General features: G+C 35.2%; 1 protein-coding gene across 1 annotated transcript in view; it reads right to left on the bottom strand.

The window, feature by feature from the left end:
• Positions 1 to 25015, bottom strand: part of LOC132750359 (neurexin-4-like) — a 36813-nt gene that overhangs the window by 7391 nt on the left and 4407 nt on the right. Inside the window, exons 5-23 of the mRNA XM_060740325.1 lie at positions 24429 to 24635; positions 23106 to 23284; positions 22290 to 22460; positions 21395 to 21553; positions 20415 to 20493; positions 17696 to 17854; positions 17058 to 17297; positions 16324 to 16452; positions 15052 to 15264; positions 13963 to 14009; positions 12903 to 13152; positions 12371 to 12547; positions 11552 to 11887; positions 11016 to 11135; positions 10126 to 10299; positions 9372 to 9508; positions 8524 to 8617; positions 1252 to 1374; positions 623 to 784 (exon numbers count right to left, since the gene is read on the bottom strand). Of these exons, the coding sequence (XP_060596308.1) occupies positions 623 to 784; positions 1252 to 1374; positions 8524 to 8617; positions 9372 to 9508; positions 10126 to 10299; positions 11016 to 11135; positions 11552 to 11887; positions 12371 to 12547; positions 12903 to 13152; positions 13963 to 14009; positions 15052 to 15264; positions 16324 to 16452; positions 17058 to 17297; positions 17696 to 17854; positions 20415 to 20493; positions 21395 to 21553; positions 22290 to 22460; positions 23106 to 23284; positions 24429 to 24635 (3156 nt within the window). The remainder of the gene's footprint in view (positions 1 to 622; positions 785 to 1251; positions 1375 to 8523; positions 8618 to 9371; positions 9509 to 10125; positions 10300 to 11015; positions 11136 to 11551; positions 11888 to 12370; positions 12548 to 12902; positions 13153 to 13962; positions 14010 to 15051; positions 15265 to 16323; positions 16453 to 17057; positions 17298 to 17695; positions 17855 to 20414; positions 20494 to 21394; positions 21554 to 22289; positions 22461 to 23105; positions 23285 to 24428; positions 24636 to 25015) is intronic.

Raw genomic sequence — 25015 nt, 5'->3', positions numbered from 1 at the left:
GCAGTCTGATCAGGATCCATGCTGTTCGCTTATCAACTCTTTTACAAGTGAAGAAACTGACAGCGAACAGCATGGATCCTGATCAGACTGCGCGGATGCGCAGGCTGGTCTGGATCCATGCTGGTCGCAAACGCACTATGTTGGTTTTGTCATGACGCGGCTCATATTGTTACATAACTATAATTATCATGCATGTATCAAAATGGCGAAAATGTGTGTATAAAATATTAAGTACAAGACAATGCTTCAATCGGTTTTAATTACAGTGAAAAAAAATATCGAAATAGTTTACGAATTATAACATCATTTATGTTCAACCATGTTTACTCTTTTTAACAGCTTCAGTTTTAACCAAAAGGATATGTCAGTGATTTGTTTCCTTGTATTTTACAGCCGAAAAAGGCTGTCCCCCCTAGCCCCAAAAAGGTATATTTCCCCTAAAAATCCTAATATTTCCCCTAAAATGCCCTGCGCACATTCTTCATGAGAACAGCTGACAATTTTCCATTTTCTGATTTCACGCGCTATATTTTCCCTTTCAAAAAGCCGCAGGTTGTTTTGAAAATTGGAAAAAATCACTGTAAGTATACATGTATTCAAAATAATACAATAGTTTATTTACCTCCATCTTCTATGTGTTTACCTCCCCTATCAATTCCAGGTGAAGGTACCGGGCGTCCACAAGTTGGTCTGGGTAAATCTTCAAGGGGAATAACTCGTACCTCTTCTGGTTCCGGTGCATGAGTTACCTCCTCATGCTCACATGTTGATTCCTCCATTACACCTTTATAGAACACAAAGGCGGTAAGTAAAAAGAGAAAAAACTATGAAAAATTAAAGACACAATAAAAGTAATGCAAAACAATCAAGTTTCCAAGAACAATACTATCTATGTACTACAATTTCTCTTTTTAAATTTTAACATGGTAAACATTTATATCATGTAATATATACCCTGGTTTTTATTATGAAATTGTTAGTATGAGTCACCGTTAAATTTGTAAGTTTAAAACAATTGGGTAGAAAGCAACAATTTGTGAAAACTTTCGAGCAGCGTCTTGAAAATTGGCATGTAAAAGTTGACAATATATCAGTTTAGATTCCTTGAGAGATTTCAGTAAGAAACAATACCGCTATCATTACATAATTTACATTTTCATTTTGTTTTTCTTCGAATTTTTTTTGGGGGTAAATTTCATAACACAGTCATTATTAATAAAATTTGCGTGATATTTACCAAACCTCACTTACCATTAGGGTCGAACGTTACCGAGTCAGGTTTTGGAACTTCGAATGCGGTCTTTAGTGGAAATACACCGTCTATCTCAACATGATAGATACAACCCTCAAAACCTTTCCAAATAATGCTTGTATCTATAAAATAAAATTAACATATTTAAATAACATTTTTATAAAATATATATCTGTTTCTTTACTTGTTTATGTACACATGTATATGCACTTATTTCACTGACGCTGAACTATTTTGAAAGGCAATAATTCATGCACATTATGTTTCCCAAATAACCACTTCCATTTTCAATAACCAATTTTTAATATATTTTATAGGAATTCATACATCGGCAAATGTATCGAAAATATAACTCTAATAACAGTGATTATGATTTAACAATGCTTATCATTTATATTGTTAAATTATTAACTAACTATACCGTATGTGAGAAGTTAGCAGTGAGCTAAGCAAAACGGCATTTCAATTTATATATGGAAGTCAATGTTTTGGGCATATAGCAGGGCATTCCTAAATATAGTGTAAAAATGCTCTGCTGCAATGCTAAGCTGGCTAGGCAAACTAGCAGGGCGTTACTTAATATAGTGTAAAAATGCTCTGCATTCCTAAATACAATGTACAGTGTAAAAATGCTCGGCTGCAATGCTCAGCTGGTAAAGCAATTTAGCGGGACATTCTTAAATATAGTATTGAATTTGCGTTTTATATCGAGCTGGTTAGGCAGCCTAGCAAAACATTTGGAAAAATGGTATGAAAATGCTGTGTTGGATAAGCAATCTTGCTTTGTATTCTGAATTATAGTATGACTATGTTCTGCTGGAATGGTCAGCTGGTAGACTGATTCTGTGTTCCAAGATTTATTGTTGCCAACGTTTTATTGACTCAGATCTACGTCAATCTTTCGACTTTTAGGCATTCCTGAGGAACTCACAGACTTTAAGGATTTTTTGGTGCCAATAGAAATAATGATATTGTTTACTTCTATAAGGACCTTAAAAAGACTATTTCATTGTCCGACTTTTTGATGGACACTCGCAGACTTTCGGGAATCTGTGGTGCCAATGGAGATAGTGACATTTTTTTTACTTCTAGCGACCCACCAGAGTTCATTTCGCTAGTCTGCGACTGATTTTGGGACACTTTCAGACTTTCAGGTTTTTTATGCCAATGGAGATAATGACCTTTCTGACTTCTATGGAACCGCCAGAGTACATTTCTTTGGTCTGCGACTGATTCATTGAGACTCGCAGACTTTCTGGATGTCATTGCAGATCGTGACATTATTTAATTGTAAGGACCCCTTAATCAGAAGAGGAGCATTTTTTCTCTTAAATGTCATTATCTGCATTAGCACCAAAATTCCTGAAAGTTTTCAAGTGCCCAATAACCAGTCGTAGACCAACGAAATAGACTCAGGAGGGTCCTTTTGAAGTAAAAATGTCATTATCTCCATTGGCACCGAAAATTTTTGAACGTCTGCGAGTGTTCTAGAAACAGACGCAGACAAACGAAATGGACCATGGATGGTCCTTAGAATTCACAAATGTCATTATCTGCATTAACACCAAAAATTCCTGAAAGTCTGCGATTCTCCCAGAATCAGTCGCAGACCAAAGAAATAGACACTTACACTTGAGAGTCCCATAGAAGTAAAAAATTTCATAATCTGCATTGGCACTAAATATTTCAGAAAGTCTACGAGTGCCAAATAATCAGTTGCAGACCAACGAAATGGACTCCTGAGGGTTACTAGAACCCAAAATAAGCTATCAATCCATTTGTACCAAAATCCTGGAAGTCTTCGAGGATGTCAGTCAAAGGCGCAGACAAAGACCAGTGAAATAGATCTCGCAACAAAAATAAAATTTTCAGAGGCATAAGGATTACAAGTGGATGCATAAGGAGTAAAAGAGGAAAAATATTTACTCTGTATTTAAGAATGCCCTGCTAGATTGCTCTGCCAGCTCGGCATTTCAGCAGAAAAAAAAAATACTTTATTTAAGAATGCCCTGCTAGTTTGCCTAGACAGCTCAGCATTCCGGCAGAACATTTTTACACTAATTTTCAGAATGCTCTGCTGGATTGCCTAGCCAGCTGAGCTTTTTTAACACTAAATTTAGGAATGCCTTGCTAGATTGCTTAGCCAGCTGAGCATACCAGCAGAGCATTTTTACGTTTTTTTGGAACGCCCCGCTAGATTGTTTAGCCATCTGAGCATACCAGCAGAGCATTTTTACACTATATTGAGTAAAGCCCTGCTAGATTGCTCAGCCAGCTGAGCATAACATTTCTACATTTAATTTTGGAATGCTCTGCTGGATTGCCTAGCCAGCTGAGCATTTTAACACTATATTTAGAAATGCCCTTCTACGTTGATTGCCTAGCCAACTGAGCAATTCAGAAGAGCATTTTTACACTATATTTGGAATTTCCCGCTAGATGGCTTAACCAGCTGAGCATAGCAACAGAGCATATTTTACACTATATTTAGGAATGCCTTGCTAGATTGCCTAGCCAGCTGAGCATACCAGCAGATCATTTTTACACTTTATTTTGCAAACTTTTGGAATGCCCCGCTAGCACACCAGCAGAGCATTTTTACACTTTATTTTGGAATGCCCTCCTAGATTGCTTAGCCAGCTGAGCATAACAGCAGAGAATTTTTACACTATATTTTGGAATGCCGCGCTATATTGCTAAGCCAGCTGAGCATAACAGCAGAGCATTTTTTAACACTATATTTAGGAATGCCCTGCTATATTGCCTAGCCAGCTGAGCATATCAGCAGATCATTTTTACACTTTATAGTTTGGAATGCCTCGCTTGATTGCTAAGCCAGCTGAGCATACCAGCAGAGCATTTTTTGCACTATATTTTGAACGCCCCGCTAGATTGCCTAGCCAGCTGAGCATACCAGCAAAGCATTTCTACACTTTATTTTGAATTGCTCTGCTAGATTGCTTACCTAGCTGAGCTTAACAGCAGATCATTGATTTTCCTATATGACTTGTAATCCCTTTTTGCTTAGCTCACTGTTAACTGCTAACTTCTCACATACAATTATACCAACGTTACATTGTGTCGATTGAATCTCAAATCTACCCCCCCCCCCCCCCGCACACCAAAGACATTGAAAGGATGGTCCCGTCATTTTATGGTAATACAACCCTTTAACTGAGCCTTTGTTTGTGCAAAATTCTCAAAAAAAAATAATAATACATACTTATTTGAGGTTTTACATTAGAAACGACATAAATATATTTATGTGGTTACAAGTATTAATGCTGTTACTAAGGCAAATATATTTATGTCGTTTCAAGTATTTATGTCGTTACAAGTAGTTATGCAGTTACTAGTACAAAAGCATTTATGTCGTTACTAGACCAAATGTATTTATGTTGTTACAAGTATTAATGGTGTTACAAGTATTATGTCATTACAAGTATTAATGCTGTTACTAAGACAAATATATTTATGTCGTTACAAGTATTTATGCCGTTTCTAGTACAAATGTATTTATGTCGTTACAAGTTTTTGCATGTCCTTACAAGTATCTATGCCGTTAGTAGTACAAATGTATTATGTCGTTATTAGTTCAAAGGTTTTTATGTCGTTACAAGTATTTACGTCGTTATTAGGTTTTATCACACACCCGTGCCGATTTTGCGACTCCGTAAATATGGTATTGCACGGCCGTGCATATACATGTATTTTGACGTGACGTCATTAGCGTTATACAAACATAGTGTAAAGACGCGCTAAATGTTAACGTTATACTATAGACGCGTCAATGAAAAATGACTCTTATTTCACTTTAAACGGTCTTTATTTCGGGTATGTGATAAATAGAATATTAGATTCGTGTAAGTTCATTACTGAATTTATTGCACTCGTTGAATAAAATAATATTTTGCACGCCAGAGGCTCGCATAATATAATTTTATTCAATTCGTGCAATAAATTCAGTATTGAACTAACACTTATTCAATATCCTCTATTTATGCCATTTCTAGTACAAACGTATTTATGGCGTTACTAGTTTTAACGTCGTTACTATCATTATTGCCGTAACTGTTATTTACGTGGTTACTAGTATTTATGTTGGTACAAGTATTTATGTCGTAATAAGTTCAAATGTATTTATGTCGTTACAAGTATTTTCGTTGTTAATAGTATTAATGTCGTAACTAGTACAAATGTATTTATGTCGTTATTAGTTAAAATGTAGTTATGTCGTTACAGGTTTTTACGTCGTTACTAGTACAAATATATTTACGTCGTTACAAGTATTTACGTCATTAATAGTATTTATGCCGTAACTAGAACGAATGTATTTATGTCGTTACTAGTACAAATGTATTTATGTCGTAATTAGTTCAAATGTATTTATGTCGTTACAAGTATTTACGTCGTTAAAAGTACTTATGCCTTAACTAGGACAAATGTATTTATGTCGTTATTAGTTAAAATGTATTTATGTCGTTACAAGTATTTACGTCATTACTAGTACAATGTATTTATGTCCAGTGTAGCAATACCACGTGACATTGACGTCATTTTCGGCATCATTTCCAAGACAAATATTGCTCGATTCGGAAAAGAAAATAGCCGTAAATATTTTATTTCTGTACCAATTTCTTTGGGATATGCACCAGTCTACGGGGAAAAATATAAGCTTTCCACAGAATATTGGATTTTCGTCAGTTTATAAGCCGTTTTATCAAACACTTTGCATAACCTTGGAAGTTGCTTGTATTAGAGCGGGCTTCAGTTGCAAGCTATTTCGTATTCTGACATTATTTAATTGGTCTACGCCATGATTAATAGGTCAGGTTTACATCAACTGGGGGTACAGACAGCAAAATCCTACCTTAATATGTTTATTATTTATGTCGTAGATCATGCCTTTTTCTTCAATTGTCAATTCTGGCACCAGTTCCAAGCCGAAAAAAAGGACTACAGTTTAAAGCAGATTTTAGAATCCGTTGCAAATGCAAAGCAACATGCCTACCGTTCTCTTTCTATAATTATGTTAACCATGAAACACATTTTATTTACTATACGATTTATTTACTGTACGATTTACATAAACACGAATGAATATTTAAATGATTTTTACTCGTTGCTCTATAAGTGATTTTAAAAGTCGTAAAATTGTTGTCTGTATTTGTAAAGAAATTGATTTGCTCTTTAATCATTGTTCTTTCACGGTAATGATTATATCAGTCAACCCAGCTTTATCAGAGAGCTCACCAATACACATTGTAAAGAGAGGAAGGGAACGGAATAGTTATGGCTTGAAAACATTTAAATCGAGTATAATTTTTTAACAATAAAAGTCTCTTTCAACTGAATAAAAACGATAGGGCTATTTGGGACTATTTCTTATCGATGTGGTCATTGGCAGTAGATGCATGGATTATTGCACGCGGCATGACCTGCAGATGTCCTCAACAGGATTTTTGTAGCATTTAAGATCTAAATAAGGATCAGATATTAAAATCTTAAACATCATAAACATAATGCATATGCCAAATAAGTAAATTATTTGATATGTAAATAAAGAAGTTTATTTTACAAGTCATTTGACAGTTGAAGGATAAAAATTGAATATGCTCTTCAAAATGTAATCGTAATTGTTAGCTATCAATTATTCAATGGACGCATCAGTGTCATATGGACCCTAGTCATAGATCTTGCCGGTGTTGCTATTTACAGATTTTAATGTAAATATTTATATAATTATTGATAATCATTGTTATTTCCGTCTTTTTGAATGTTTTGTTTCAAGAAATTTTACTGTGATCGATGGCTGTTGGTTTGTAAAATGATTTATCTGTTTACTATTTTCTACTTTGTTTACTCCACATGGCGTCCATTCTCGTTCTTTATTGGCGACTCATGGCTATTTTGGGCCTTTTTGATAAATAGAGAATCATAAGTAATGCAACTAAGTAACAATACTATCAGGTTTACACGGCAAAGTTCCAAGTTATATGCAATGATATTTAAAATTGTTCTACACAAAGAACAAAATCGGACTGATGATGAAAGTGCTTATAGTTTAATAAGCATAAAATGTCAACGTCATGTTAATGCGCGTGACAATTAGATTCATGATTTTAATACCGATACATGTGCATAGTACTTAAATTGTGATTTCGTTTATCAAACTCTATAGAAATTTATTATACGGCAATTCCAGAAAAAATATATACCTTTTAAAAGTCTCTTTTGAGCACAGAAGAACCTATTCGTCACATTCACGAGTGTCAGTGTTTGTCAGTTACTCCGTTACAAAAAATAGACTGAAAAAGTTACCTCGCGTTAAAGTGTAACCTTTTCCATAGCATACAAAAGTGTTTTTTTTTTATTTTAACTCTTTCTCTCACTGAGGACACATAGATCTATATTTCTTATAAATTTCGCCATTGTGAAATAGAATAAAACACATTTTAATACACAGGATAAGATGAGCAATACTTAAAACATCTTCAAAACGAAACCAAAATATTTTTTTCGACAGGACTTCACTTGACGTGCACTATTGCGATACAAGTAAGTGTTATTACTTTAAGGAACAATTAGTTTTTTTCACAATCTCACTGTGAAAGATCAACAATGAAAATCTAAATTGTAGAAAAAGAACGGTTGGCATGTTGCTTCGCATTTGCAACGGATTCTAAAATCTGCTTTAAACTGTAGTCCTTTTTTTCGAATTGGAACTGGTGCCAGAATTGATAATTGAAGAAAAATGTAAGATTTATGTCATTCATAATAAAAATATGAACATATTTAGGTAGAGCCTTGCCTTTCGTACTCCCGGTTGATGTAAACCTGACTTTTTAATCATGGCGTAGACCAGTTTACGCCAGAAAACGAAATAGCTTGCAACTGAAGCCCGCTCTATTACAAGCAACTTCCAAGGTTATGCAAAGTGTTTAATAAAACGGCTTATAAACTGACGAAGATCCAATATTCTGTGGAAAGCTTATATTTCCCCTATCCCAAAGAAATTGGTACAGAAATAAAATATTTACGGCTATTTTCTTTTCCGAATCGAGCAATATTTGTCTTGGAAATGATGCCGAAAATGACGTCAATGTCACGTGGTATTGCTACCCTGATGTCGCAACTACTACACATGTATTAATGTCGTGACAAGTATTTTTGTCGTTGTTAGAACAAAGTATTTATGTCGTTAAACGTTTTTTGTCGTTACTAATCTGAAACATCAAATATAAGCATCTTCAAGTATACTGTGTACTTACCATTGCTTCCAATATACAAATATTTATAGTTTTCTGGAAACATTTGAGCCAGATGGTGATCCAAGGAGGTAACAGCCTCAGGGTACTCATCAACCTAGTAATATTTGTAAAACAATACAGTGAAAAATACCGTCTATATAATATAGAGAGATGCAGGTGTTTGCTTGTAACTTCTGTTTTAACATTATATTCTTTTATCCTGCTACAGTAACTGTCTATTTCATCAGCTGGATAAAGCCCTGCCGGATAAACTGATCTATCTCCAGTCATTACGTCATATGATGACGTCACATGGTAAGCAGCAAAACAAAACTGCATATAGATGCTAATTTACCGGGGAAAAGTAAGAATTAAACTATTTTACTAATCTAAAAACATGATTAAAAGCAGGATAAATCAAATACATGGTTGATGTCTGGATGGAGAAGGTTTATCCAGTTCGCTGCGAAAGTGAATCTTGGCTCGCTAACCGCTAAAGCTAGCCAAGATACACTTTCTCGCTCACCGGATAAACCTTCTCCATCCCGACAACAACCATGTATTCTATTTTGCTTCGTTATATGTAACAAGGCTGAAAACTTTATTTTTTGGTTCTAGCATGGAAAAATTTGTTTTCGCTGCGTTTAAGACATTTTTGTATCTGTTGCTTTTAGCAAGGACATTATGCATATCAAAATGAGAATAAAATTCTGAGTACAAAGAAATAGGTGTGTACAAAATTTTGTTAACATTTAATGCAGTGAACACATTAATTGGTGAACATTTAATGCATCGGACATATAATTTAAGTGCAATTAAGATTAAATTAAGTGTAATCTATTCTAGAAAATGAATGCAGGAACACCTACCTGAAGATGCAAAATACGATAATTTTCACGTCTTAAAGTGACAATATGGGGCTGACCGTTGCTAAAATCTACATTCATATTCCAAGTGTTCAGTTCAAAGCGCTCAAAACCAAAGTTTACATCAAACTTGACTCCACCTTGACGAAGAGAGTTGTATCAAAGTTCGGTAATTTGAAAACATTGTTATTTAGTAGTGCCAATTATATTACAAAATACATCGTTTACTCAGAATTAAAACCTGCTTACAAAAAATTAAAAATCAAAATGACAGAAAATTAATAATATCATATGACGTGTGATGGAAAAGAATTATTGCAAATTTTGTTATCTAAAAGTCTTTAGATTATTTGATATTTTCCTAATAATAAAATAATATTTTCCTTTAACAAACTGAATATCTTCAATGATCTTAAATAAATATCTGAAACGAACTTAAATGAACTTGTCCAACTTTCAATATGTACAAGACCAGTCCTTATTACTATGGATTATTTCAAAATATATACGGACTTATTTGCGGACGATGATCAGACAGTATGGATGTGCCGGTGTCGCGAAATATTCCCACGCGTGTGATAATTACACGACACCCGCTACTGGGTCGCATTGATATATTTAGTTGCATCCAGTAGGCTAAAGGGTTAAAAAACACTAGATAATAATGACGTCATGTCCAAGATAACGTACATCTCTCAAGCGACTTTCCTTTGACGCCAAAGACTTACAAGATAATAATCACGGGAATACATCTCACCATTATTGTTCATCACCAAACTGACATAGCTGTGTTCATCCGATAAATGTAGGAGAATACCTTGTTTTCTATTCGTTATAAATCCCACCTTGAGTAAAGTTGTCGGCAGATACTGACTTAATTTCGTAGTATCAAAACGAATCATATAGTTTGTTCTCAAGTGAACACCCACCTCTAGGAAAAATAAAAGCACATAATTATTAATGTGTTTATAAATGCTTCAGAATTTTCCATATGGAAATAAAATGTATTTTGATGGCAAATGTATTTTAAACACAGTCTTTTAACAAATTCTTTAATAACAACTGATGTAAAATTAGGATAAAATAACTTCAGCACAAAATTTTTAGAGTAACACCATTTGGGAGATAAATATTTTGATTGCTGAGAGGTGTTTCTGAAGTATTTTTAAAGACTTCAGTCTTCTGCCGGCATCAGCTTGTAACAATGGACGCTCTACAACATACATATTGCGCCCCCAGCAGTGCTTTCAGCGCTTTGATAGAGAAACGTTACCATAACGTGTAAAGAAGCTATAAAAAATAGTACATGTACTAGAATGAAACATGACATTAACCTTTAAGGCTACTAGAATGATTAAACATACAGGTGCGGATTCAGGATTTATTTCCATTGAGGGTTGAACAATTTTGGGGTTGACATTTTACTAGTTTTTCAGCCGAGAGGGTCATGAGTGAAAATAATTGCTGATTTTCACCAGTTTTTGCGTGATTTTCGCTAAAAAACTTAACTTTGTATCTAAATCTTCGTAGGTTTCCATATACAAGTAAACTTGCTTAATCCCAGGTGGGGTCATGACCCCCTAACCCCCAACCTCTGAATCCGTGCATAACATAAAGCGCGTCATTAGACTTCTCTCTCGGACATACCTTTTGAACAATATCTTCCCGTAAATGGCGTGTTGGTACAGTCACACGTGTAGTGAGAGTAACCTTCGACACACCTGCCTCCGTTAAAGCACGGGCTACTTGTGCACTTTCCAACACAACCTGTACATAAAAGATCAAATAAAACATATCTGAAATTTAGAATATCATTTTAATTTTTAAAATGACAATATTCAAATAATATGATGTCTGCAATTTATATACATTACAAAATATCATATAAGCATCAAGTATAGGTATGTTTGAATCTGCAGCCAAGTTTTGTATACAACTGGATAACATAAAAGTTACACGCGGCTATATCTGACCAGTTGTTAAAAAATTTTAAAATTATAAAAAAGAAAATTTCTTTTCACATCCCAATGTTAAACGTTATGTTAATTGATAAAAGCCAATTTTCAAAAATGGGTTACAATGGAATTTTTTTTTATTATTTAAATTTTTAAAAAAAAATATATTTATTATTTAAAAAGTAAATGTAGATACCAATTAACAATGAATTGCTCTATAAAACAAACCTTCATGTACACCATAAGTAAACTGGCCATTGTGGACAGCGCCTCTCATATCTTGATGTACGCCATTGACCCTAAGTCCCCTCATACATCCAACAAATCCATTCTTATAGTCAACAGTAGCTCCCACTACTAAAGGCTGTGTTAAATCCAGGTGTAGTGGAATCGTGTCAGCAGGTTCATTAATATATACAGCATTGAAATTATCAATACGCAGATATGCCTGTTTTAAATTACGTTCAACGTGCACAGTGTGCCACATATCATTGCTAACATATTTCTTATAACTCAGTTTCTGTAATACGATGCCTGCTGTATAACTCAACACAACAAATCCATCTGAAATATAAATTAAACGATCATGATAAAAAATAAACACCATTTTGCCTTCCTAAAAAAGGTAATTTTTTTCTTTTTTTACCATTCTTTTACTTCAACCAAAAAGGGGAAATATTACTTTATAACAACCGTTAATCAAGAAATAAAAACAAAGGCCTCAATGGCTGAAAAATAAAACGCCGCTTCATATCCTTTCCCTATCGCTGTAGGGTTCGAATCCTGCACGGCTATGGATTTTCCTTATGCCAAGCTTTCACTGTGAGAACGTCAGGGGTTTCTACTTAGTTTCCCAATCGAGCCTGATATAATAATGTACACAGGGATACCCGAGGTTTCCCCCAACCCTCAGTAAAGCTAGAATTTCGCTATATGACCATTACAGTTACTTTAATACAAAACCAAATAACACTCTGTAACATGGCTACGATTTTAGTAGAACAGTTAGTTTGGAACTTTATTTGAAAAAAAACGGGCCTGACGTACCTTTCAATTCTATCTTGATAAAAGTATCATTGGTTTCGTCAATGTTGTGGATCAGTACACCATTTTGACTTGTAGTTTTAAACTGAAACCATATATCACCGGCTCTGCCAGCTTTAAATGGAGCAAATTCTAGAGTCGAGTCCTCTTTCCGGAACGTTACTGTATTGTCTAATAAACCTATAAATATTTAAAAAGGCATATAATACAATATAATAATGATGTCAATATTTATATATCTTTTAAATAAAAGGTAAACCACTTGATTGCCTCTTTCACATACTGCGCATGCTCTACTGAATTTCACATACTGCGCATGCTCTACCCGATAAACCCGGAAGTGCAATAGGAAATATAAACCAAAACTCTTCAGTCTAGCAAAATTACTTACATTTTAAAGCTAGATTGAAAGCATTTATCTATAAAAGCTTTTACAACCATCAATCAAACGAGGAGATGCGGATTCAAACCCGTTGTATAGAGCGACAACATTGACAAATTTAAGAATAAGATATATATGTACATGTTTACGTACTTTCCCCTTCACACGTCAGTTTGCCAAGCGTGTACTGCCCAATTTTGTTGTCTGCTAATGTGCCAGTGTCTCCGAAATATAGTTCCATTACAGGTAAGTATCGTTTCTGTGTTAGATAACCGCCATCCTGAGTGCCTGTTTCATATGAATCACAGTTACATGTTGTGCTACCCATAATGCACCCTTCATCCGAAACACCGCATGCGCACTTGTAAGATTCTGGTGCCGATCCACCCCAATAAAACATGTCCTGAAGTATCAATATATGTATGACATATTCAAGTAAAGAAGTGGCGAAACACTTTAATAGAAAATTCGTTTGCTTTTAAATATGGATTCTTCACACGTTGTTTATATTTAAGTGAAAGTTGACATGTTAATCTACCAAATATAACATAACAGACTCATAATAAGTCGAAAACGTGTTTTTAATAAGCGTTTGTATGGGTTCGAATGTACATTTTATAGAGGAAAACAAAGACAATGATCTATATAGATGTTTTTGTTCTTTACGGTTAGGAGAACATTTCATGATTTGGTTCGGCATATAAAAGCTCATCACCATATGACATACAAATACAACATATGATACATAAATAACACAGGCGGACTTATGCCGTAAAAAGACCTTACGAAAGTTACTTTACGGTAAATAATTTATCAATCAAGGGGCTAAAACGATATGAAGAAACGCAGTAATTTACTACACGTACCAGGCATATTAGCACCGTATAATTTTAGTGAAACAAAATGGACAGCTAGTCCATCAGATTGTTATAGAACTTTAATATGATTACATAGTACCCAATAGCATATATGAGCCGCGACATGACAAAACCAACATAGTGCGTTTGCGACCAGCATGGATCCAGACCAGCCTGCGCATTTGCGCAGTCTGATCAGGATCCATGCTGTTCGCCTACCAACTCTATTACAAGTAGAGAAACTTATAGCGAACAGCATGGATCCTGATCAGACTGCGCGGATGCGCAGGCTGGTCTGGATCCATGCTGGTCGCAAACGCACTACGTTAGTTATGTCGTGACGCGACTCATTTTACCTGGTTTGTTCTCCCTACCCAATATCCATACGTCTTCAAGACTGAATCTGAAAGTTTAAATTTCACATCTCCATAAAACTTGATTCTGAAAATGTTCGTAAAAACTCGATGGATAATCAGTGGATAAAGTCTAGATAAACTCTCCGCTTACATATACAAAATATATCTATAAATGAGCAAATTTAAAAGCTAAGTTTATAATTACAGTTGCATACAACAGTCAGTATATAAACACAATAATATTTTAATTATGTTTACTTTAATCTACGTATCAGATCTATTGAAAACACAAGAAAACATGAAATTGAATTGAATTGAAACATGCCTATCCTTGACCATAGATCTATAACTACATGGATTCTATTATACATATTCAAAATATTCGCTTTAAGACTTTGTTTTCGATTTAAACTATAAAATAGAGGATATTTGTTAAGTTCAGTGTAAGATCGGAATATATTTCACTGAGTTAGCACCAAAAGGTATATTTCACGAGTGGCGTAGCCACGAGTGAAATATGAACTTTTGGTGTTCACAAGTTGAAATATTATTTCGATCTTACACTAAACTAAACAATTTTTTTTTTATTATATGCAAAGAAACGTTTTAAAAAGACATTAAACCTAATACTGAATGAAAAGCGCGCCAAATAATAATACAATGTGACGTCATTTACGACGTCACGTCATTAAGTTGGTACCCAGTTCTGTGCACGCTGGTGTTTCACTGAAACAACGTAAGGGGCTTAAATTCAAAACAGTGAAATTATCAAAGTGGTAATTTCACTGTTTCAAACAGTGAAATTACCAGTTTTTCTATCACTGAGATATTTCTATAAACCACCGAAAAGCATGTAATAAAATGTCATCTTATCTATCTACAGCATTAGTACATTTGTAGCTATAAGGAAATCGCTTTTTTACGCTGAGGATTCGAATTTCAATTAATACGCTAAATGATATCACGTGACTGTGCATCAGTTAGCCGTATGACCATCAATAGTCACGGTGGGATAAGGTTTTAACCACCACAAATAGAAAATATAACAGCAATATAAGAAATAATGACAATGTAATTAGAATAATTTACCTATCGCACGAAACATGAGTCGAGAATTATTACATTTCCATAAAATCATTTGTCTACATCTGTCTGAACGGTCTATAACTTCTGATAAACCATCTAGTTCCGCTGTATATCTAATCTTACGTGAATAATAGTTTGGTTCTTGAAACCCGTCTACTGTGACTGGTTCCATGACGTCATGGGAAATGGACGTTTCAACAATATCCCAGAAATCAGCTGTAATAAGGAAAGTTAAGATGTCTTAGATTCTAGGAGTATTTCAAGTATTTTAACACATTTTATTACTAGAGTGTTTCATAGCATTCCGACACGTTGTGTATAATTCAGACATATTCAATAGATTTCTAACACCTTTATTATGTTTCTGACCTGTATAATGGCATTCCGACATCGTAAGTATGATTTTGACATTTTCAATAGCATTCTGACACTTTGATTCCGACCTGTTCACGTACATTCTGACACCTTAAGATGATTTTGACCAATTCAATGGCATTCTGACACCTTCAGTATGATTTGACATATTCAAAAAAGTTTTCTGAGCCTTTTAAGAAGATTTTTACCTGTTCAACGGTATTCTGACACCTTCAATAAGATTTCGATCGATTTAATAGCATTTTGACACATTTAGTTTAATTCTAACATATTCAGTATGGTTCTGATATATTCAGTATGGTTTTGTCGTATTCAGTATGGTTTTGACATATTCAGTACGGTTCTGACATATTCAGTATGGTTTTGGCAAATTCAGTATGGTTTTGACATATTAAATACGGCTCTGGCATATTCAGTATGGTTTTGGCGTATTCAGTATGGTTTTGGCATATTTAATATGGTTCTGGCATATTCAGTATGGTTTTGGCGTATTCAGTATGGTTCTGGCAAATTCAGTATTGTTTTGACAAATTCAGTATGGTTCTGGCATATTCAGTATGGTTCTGACATATTCAGTACAGATCTTGCATATTCAGTATGGTTCGAGTTTCTGGCTAATTCATTAAGGTTCTGAAATATTCATCAGGTTCTGACATATTCAGGTTCTGACATATTCAAGTACGGTTCTGACATATTCAGTACGGTTCTGACATATTCATTATGGTTCTGACATATTCATTATGGTTCTGACATATTCATTGCAGTTCTGACATATTCAGTACGGTTCTGACATATTCAGTACTGTTCTGACATATTCAGTATGGTTCTGATATATTCAATAACATTCTGACACATTACAATACATAATTGTTTGTTTATATATGTAATGACATGCTTTACCATTATTACAGCCTACGATGAAAGGAGCAACAGGACCGGACCCATCAGGGTCAATTGTTATATCTTCTTTAGTCCTGTTCGGATGCTCGAACATACTGTAGTAAACGGTGCATGATAATGGATGAGCGGCTGAAATAGAAATAAGAATATCAACGTCAAATCAGAAACACCGCAACACAGCAGCAACAACAGAAATAATAAACAATCACCCAGTCTCTCCAAAATCTCACCATCGAAAACAGCAACAACAGTGGTATAAACAATCATCCACTATGAATAGCCAGCATCTAAAAATCGCGCTAATTAAAAAGAGCAAAAAGCAGAATTTCATGATATATATCAATTGGTGTCAATCAATCAACTAATGTCAATTAATCAATCAATGTCTACCCATCTATTTATTCGGTGAATCAGTTGAACATGTATTACCGGTAAAAGGTTTAAACATAGCAGCAAGTCCTAATTCCAACATTAACGTTAAGGAAAAATGACATATTAAATATTAACGCGCCTACCCCATTATCCTAACCAGCAACCCATTAAAAACAAAAATTAAGACACACCCACGAATAGAAACAACAACAAAAAGATCCAGACAGCCATAATCAGTTAATTGTACAATGTCTTGTATGTGATAGTAATTCGGAAGTCTTCTAAAACGAACAAGTTTGCCTGTATATGTATGCTACTTACAAAAGTTAAGTTATGAAGTAATTAACACATTATATACCTACATATATGACAGAAGGCCCCTATGTATCCAGTATTACCACAGTCGCAGTCAAAGGCATCTCCATTTTGTACACATTTACCATTATGTTCACATGGGTTTGGAGTGCATCTGTCTTTAATCACACAGGGACCGGTAGTGACCAAGTTACGATATCGATATTGTCGATTGTTTTCTGGCATTGATCCAATGTTTATGTTCCGTAAACATCCAAAAAAGCTAGGTTTGGATATATTGTCTGTCCCTGGAAATGAGACACACGTTATTCATACCAATACACAGCAGACACTGAAAAAATTACACGTGTGTGCTAGATACTAAAATTAATATAATGGATCCATTCTCTGCACTTGCTGAAATAAACCTTTATAAATCGAAAGAAAAATATTTACGAGACATATTAAAATGACACCGTATACCGCCTTTCCGGAGCTTGATACGAATGAAATTCACACTGAATATCTTGAATTGACGTGTCCGTTTAATGTGGACAAAAACCATTTATCAAATAAGGTAAATTTCTAAATTTACTGAATAGCGAATGGAACAGCCCAGACCAAGATCAGAACTTTGTCTCCATTTGCCGCATGTGTTGAATCAGATTTCACCAGTAGGTTAATGACTAAATATGTAATTTCTTACCAAACAGAAATTCCAGTGGCGAAGTAGGCATGTCCATATCTTTGTTGGTAAATCTAGAATACCCATCAACAGTAGTATTAATGTTTGTTTTATTGACATGTATATTAAAAGTATGCCATAATCCATCTGTATATTCTCTGATGTTACCATCTCTATCAACTGAAAGAATGGTAAATGATATGGTAAATGATATGGTAAATATTGCAATATGTGACACGGCTGGGAATCACGTGATTTCTGTGATAAAAATTACGCGTACATGCCAGCATCGTCGACAAAACATTAAGGTAATTTGTACGGAATGCCGTTAGGGCCATCGCCTATGAATGTGTTGATCTTAAACGCGATAGTCGATAGTACGATGGTGAAAACGCGAAATCACGAAACTACGATGGTGAAAACGCGAAAGCACGATGATGAAAACGCGATAGTACGATGATGAAAACGCGACAGTACGATACTACGATGATGAAAACGCGATAAACTATCGTGTTTTCACCATCGTACTGTCGCGTTTTCACCATCGTAGTTTCGTGATTTCGCGTTTTCATCATCGTGCTGTCGAGTATCGCGTTTCAGATCAAACCATTCATAGGCAATGGCCCTAACGGCATTCCGTAAATTTGACACAAAATACAATGATTTTGTACTCTGGAATTGATGTGAAATTCCTACATGCAATACTAACATCCTTTTTGCTGGTAAATTGAATCTTAAGGGCAAATATAGAAATATTGTTTTATAATTTAGGTTATGTGGTTGTTTTCAACCTTAGTTTATGGAGAACGCGCTCACATGTCTTACGTGAATTACTCCATACATCAGCTTAAAGAATTTGGCCACGGATGTCCTAAAGCAGATGACGCGGCCTATTGTGAAAATTACATCAATTAGTCTTGATTTACACAGAATTTATTTTACTTCGATTGTGTAGTAAGCTTTTAGCTTCTAGACTCGAATCTGATCCTGGAACCAACCAGTACTGAGCAATGAGTGTAAAGTTTCTTGCTCAAGGAAACAACAGGGTTTGAATCCACACGGAGAGCGATCCTTAGATTACTAGTCTCATGCTTTAACCTAGTAATCTAAGGACCGCTATCAGTGAGTCTTGAGTAATCTAAGGATAGCTATCAGTGAGTCTTGATTCATATAAGGATCGCAATCAGCGAGTCTTGAGTAATCTAAGGATCGCAATCAGTGAGTCTTGAGTAATATAAGGATCGCTATCCGTGAGTCTTGAGTAATAGAAGGATCGCTATCAATGAGTCTTGAGTAATCTAAGGATCGCTATAAGTGAGTCTTGAGTAATATAAGTATCGCAATCAGTGAGTCTTGAGTAATCTAAGGATCGCTATCAGTGAGTCTTGAGTAATCTAAGTATAGCAATCAGTGAGTCTTGAGTAATCTAAGTATCGCAATCAGTGAGTCTTGAGTAATCTAAGGATCGCTATCAGTGAGTCTTGAGTAATCTAAGGATCGCTATCAGTGAGTCTCGAGTAATCTAAGGATCGCTATCAGTGAGTCTTGAGTAATAGAAGGATCGCTATCAGTGAGTCTTGAGTAATCTAAGGATCACTATCAGTGAGTCTTGCGTAATCTAAGGATCGCTATCATTGAGTCTTGAGTAATCTAAGGATCGCTATCAGTGAGTCTTGAGTAATCTAAGGATCGCTATCACTAAGTCTCGAGTAATCTAAGGATCACAATAAGTGAGTCTTGAGTAATCTAAGGATCGCTATCAGTGAGTCTCGAGTAATCTGAGGATCGCTATCAGTGAGTGTCGAGTAATCTAAGGATCGTTATCAGTGAGTCTTGAGTAATCTAAGGATCGCAATCAGTGAGTCTCGAGTAATCTAAGGATCGCTTCCAGTGAGTCTTGAGTAATCTAAGGATCGCTATATATGAGTCTAAAGTAATCTAAGGATCGCTTTTAGTGAGTCTCGAGTAATCTAAGGATCGCTATCCGTGAGTCTTGAGTAATCTAAGGATCGCTATCAGTGAGTCTCGACCGAGTAATCTAAGGATCGCTATCCATGAGTCTATGGCAATCTAAGGATCGCTATCAGTGAGTCTCAAGTAATATAAGGATCGCTATCAGTGAGTCTCGAGTAATCTAAGGATCGCTATCAGTGAGTCTCGAGTAATCTAGAGATCGCTATCAGTGAGTCTTGAGTAATCTAAGGATCGCAATCAGTGAGTCTCGAGTAATCTAAGGATCGCTATCAGTAAGTCTTGAGTAATCTAAGGATCGTTATCAGTGAGTCTTAAGTAATCTAAGGATCGCTATCAGTGAGTCTTGAGTAATCTAAGGATCGCTATCAGTGAGTCTTGAGTAATCTAAGGATCGCTTTCCGTGAGTCTTGAGTAATCTAAGGATCGCTATCAGTGGGTCTCGAGTAATCTAAGGATCGCTATATATGAGTCTAAAGTAATCTAAGGATCGCTATCAGTGAGTCTCGAGTAATCTAAGGATCGCTATCCGAGAGTCTCGAGTAATCTAAGGATCGCTATCCGTGATTCTTGAGTAATCTAAGGATCGCTATCAATGAGTCTTGAGTAATCTAAGGATCGCTATCCGTGAGTCTTGAGTAATATAAGGAACGCTATAGTGAGTCTTGAGTAATCTTAGGATCGCTATCAGTGAGTCTTGAGTAAGCGGTCCGTCTGAGACAAGCGTAATGCACAGAGGAAAAAAACGAATATTGAATAGCTTATAAACCTTTCTTAACAGTGTCTGTATACACGCCTCCTCTATAAGTTACTGTGTACTGCAAGAAGCCAGTCCCGTCTGTTTCTAGCTAATAATATATAAAAAGACAATATCGTAATTACCACTGAATAGTACGCAGAAACTTTCTGATTATTATTCTGACGATAACTATCCAAGAATGCTACAGACAAAGTTTAGTGATCATCCATCACTTAGTTCTGTTGTAAAACATGTTTAAAGGTTTTTTTCTATTTTTAGCTTTAGCGGTCCCTAAAAGGGGCCAATCAAATCAATATGAGCGAATTTGATAAAATACTACCCAAGAATGCTACAATCATCCATCAATTATTCTCTAGAAATAAACGTTTAAAGGTATTTCCATTTTTAGCTTTAGCAGCCCCTAAAAGGAGCTAATCAAAATTATATGAGCAAACTTGATAAAAGACTACCCAAGAATGCTACAGACAAAGTTTGATGATCATCCATCAATTAGTTCTGAAGAAGAAGATGTCTAAAGTTTTTTTTTTCTTTTTAGCTCTAGTGACCCCTAAAAGTGCCAATCAAATTAATCTGAGCAAACTTTCTGATTATTTCATGATAATAATAACTACTGTACAGGTACAATGTGATGTTATCTTGTTGTTTATTTATTACACAACATGATATATTCCACTGTTTATTAAATATACTACATGTATTATATCATCGTTCGTATTTTTGTTAAACTGTATGAATCACACAGTTTGTTTTGAAAAAAAATTCTTACTTCCGGTATTTGTTTTGACATTTTTCGCTATTTTCTAGTGTAAGGTATTCGTATAAAATAAACGTCACGACATATAAACCATCCTCAAATAAATTTAAATATATATGAGTATACGTATCTAACTGTTTTATTTACGTGAAAATAGAATATACAATGTATCTAAAATATACGCACAATTAATCAAAAATTATTTATACATGTATAAGATTTATTAACACTTTACCTGGACTACCCAATCGTCACCTTCGTGTAACCGGAAGATGTTGGCATTTTTATGGTTTGTTTTAAATTCAAAACCTACACGTATGTCTGCTTCCGCTTCTACCTCATACAAAAGGTAGGAACTATTTGTCGTGAAGGTAAAACACTCTTCCGCTTCCAGCTGGAAAATACAAAGAATTATTGATCTACAATAGGTATCAATGGTTGCGCTCCGTTATCGAGAGGTCATGTTTTCTAATTTCAAACAAGGGAGAGGCCGCGCTTTCTTTCTCAGGCCGATCGAGAGGTCGCGTGTACAATTCGTAACAAAGCAATGGATCTTAGACGAGCGAAAGGTTGCGCATTCTTAGCCATGCATGCTAATTGTCGTGCTTTCTATTCGGAGACTGCCAAGAGCAAAAGTGTTCTTCTCCTAGCTTCTCCTCCGTTCTATTCCTAGAAGAGCAGAAGATCGCCCATTCTTATTCTAGCCAGGCAAAAAGGTCGTGCGTTCTATTCCGAGCCGGTCAGCAAATCTTGAGGATTTCCGCCGGATGAGAGAGGTCGAGAGTAACATTCCAAGCCGAAGCGACAGAATAAGATATTCCAAAGAAGTTGCTTTGTACATAGTGCTGGTCAATTTTCTCCTTGATACATAAATACAGTGTATACAACTTTACCTATATAACTGCAAGATTGAAACAACTGCAATATCTCGCTCAACTAAAATACCTATGAAAGTATATATGTATATACATTTGTACATGTAAATTAAATTCTTAATAATAATCTCAGAAAAGAAAAAATAATTTTAATTACAATTTTCCGTAACATGGAAATGTATTATTGTAAAATACCAGAATACGGCCAAAAATAAAGAAAGTAAAAACGAAGGTACATGTAGTAAGAAAACTTACATAACATGTGAAAGCAATTTGTCCAGAAGGTGAATATCCTGGTATTTTTTCCTTGGCGTTTCTTATTATGTTGATGCCATTATATCTGAATCTATCTATACAGCCGTTAAAGTTCTCACTGTTTATAGATAGACCTTTCCTGTAAGGATTGTCAACCCCGCCGATAAAGATCTGTAAAAAGTAAATGGAATAAAAGAAATAAATTTAATAAATACATCAGTATCATCAATTGATTGTGTTCAACGAATTTATAAAAATGAAATTATAAAATTTCATCAGAGGCTAGATGTGATTTACTATCGTAAAAATTTAGACATATTTCTGTGTATACTGTTACACACATGTTTACAGGAGATCAATGCAATACGAACACGCCGGGAAGAGAATCTAGTCACACCATCAAATATTTGAGCTTTGATAATGGCTTTGCGACCAGCATGGATCCAGACCAGCCTGCGCATCCGCGCAGTCTGATCAGGATCCATGCTGTTAGCTTACAAAACCTATTACAAGTAGAGAAACTGATAGCGAACAGCATGGATCCTGATCAGACTACGCGTTTGCGCAGGCTGGTCTGGAGCCATGCTGGTCGCAAACCCATTATGTTGGTTTTGTCGTGACGCGGCTCAAATATTTCCGTTTCCTAAGCATCTTTACAACGGCTTATTATTTCCCCTTTATTTTAATTTCAATCAATTTCAAACAAATCTAGGACAAATTACATTGCTAAGTTCCTTCATATATTATTTGGTCATTTAATAGAAAAAAGTTTGTAACTGCAAATCAAGTCATGTATTTATTTAAATAAACTCAAACCTTTCCACTTGGCTTAAATCTGATGAAACGGCGTTTTATCATAAATTCTATCTCTCTTCGATCTACTATGAGTTTTGCCCTAGATCCGTTACGTGTAAATATGACGTCATGCCATATTCCGTCGTTGAGAAATCTTCCTCCGCTGACATCGGTTATACCTGACGGTGACGCTGGGGACACTTGAAATAAAACTTGGTACAAATAAAACACATAACTTCAATAACAAAGAGAAAGAACATGTAGTCCATTGGTCAACAACAAAAACAACAACAACAACAACTAACAAATTTATCATATCCAAATGCTAAAAATATTTAAGAAGAATTAAAAAAAAATAGACCAAAATTAGGTTAATTATCCAATTTTCTATACGTTTTCAAGTATACATGAGACAGGTATACACACTGTTATTTATGTCTCGAGATGTATATGTCATGGGAACGTGAAAGTATATAAAAGAATATGCATGGCAGTCTGTGTCACTTCTTCAAGATGTTTATAAACATCAGCCTATACACCAAGCTGGACTTGCTACGACTCTTACAGACCTACTCGACTAGAATGGTGACTAAATTGATGTACCTTAAAAGTTCAAAATTATGAACGGAGCTCATTGTGTCGACCAAGTGAACCTTAAACATTTTTTTTTTGTATCTGTTTATTTATAATAAGTTCTAATGTCCATACTGATCTCAAGACAATGACATATTTTAAATAGATCTACATTTTTTTCAAAATGAGCCGTGTCACGACAAAACCAACATAATGGGTTTGTGACCAGCATGGATCCAGACCAGCCTGCGCATCCGCGCAGTCTGATCAGGATCCACGCTGTTCGCTATCAGTTTCTCGACTTGTAAAAGGGTTGGCAAGCGAACAGCATGGATCCTGATCAGACTGCGTGGATGCGCAGGCTGGTCTGGATCCATGCTGGTCGCAAACCCATTATGTTGGTTTTGTCGTGACACGGCTCAAACTGTTTTCGCTTCATACGATAGGAGCTTTTAAAACATCTGCGGATGTTTCTAAATTCAAAATTCACCATTTTTCGTGTTTAAATGTTGAATTCTGCTTAAGCCGGTGCTAGGGGGGCTTGGACAGTAACTTGCACTTTCCAGTACCGTCCATGGACAGGCTCAATCAAACCGAGTCTGCAACATTTTTAATCTTGTCGTGTTCGGCTTTCTTTAGGGATTATGTTTTACTCTATTTTACTCAGTGGACCTGAAAGATTCTAAGATTAAAATTTACACAGGATCTACATAAATTAATATACCATTAAAGGATTTTGTAATTTAAGACAAAAGAAACCCGCGTACATACTCAATTCTATTTTAAAATGGAGCTCCCCATGTCTCAATTCTAGGAGTATAACGTCATTGAATTCACTATCTCTACTTCCGTAAAAAAGAACGCCATTTTCATGTGTAGTACGGAAGCGAAGCGTTATGACGTCAGTGGTGTTGAATTGTGGGCTGTCCACGTGATACACAATATGGCCGCCATTTGCTATTTGTATAGAATCTGGTTCTGCAAAGAAAAGTAATGAGTGAGTTCGTTGGTAGTTTACCATCCGGATCACGGCAGTAAGCCATTGAATACAGATCAGCCACCGCATTAATATTGTTCCTGGGCAAGCTATATCAAGCAGTTTACCAGTACTAGTAGCTACATACATGCCAGGGCAAAGGTACAGTGCGAATGACCGATGAGTCCGAACAGATAGGTGTGACAATGTGTACACAGTTTATGTAGGAAATGGTACTGAATAATAAATCAGCCCAGTTGTATTTATATATTTATCATATGTTGTTTTCTAGACAATATTAGCGTAAATAAAGGTTGATGTTGAAAACTTTAAAATATAATTCATAAATAGTTTATTTGAATGAAATATCTGTTTAGTATAT

The sequence above is a fragment of the Ruditapes philippinarum genome, unplaced genomic scaffold, assembly GCF_026571515.1.
Source record: "Ruditapes philippinarum isolate M1 unplaced genomic scaffold, ASM2657151v2 ctg3207_1_1_1_1, whole genome shotgun sequence".
Lineage (NCBI taxonomy): Eukaryota > Metazoa > Mollusca > Bivalvia > Venerida > Veneridae > Ruditapes > Ruditapes philippinarum.
This window is presented reverse-complemented; position numbering and strand designations above follow the sequence as displayed.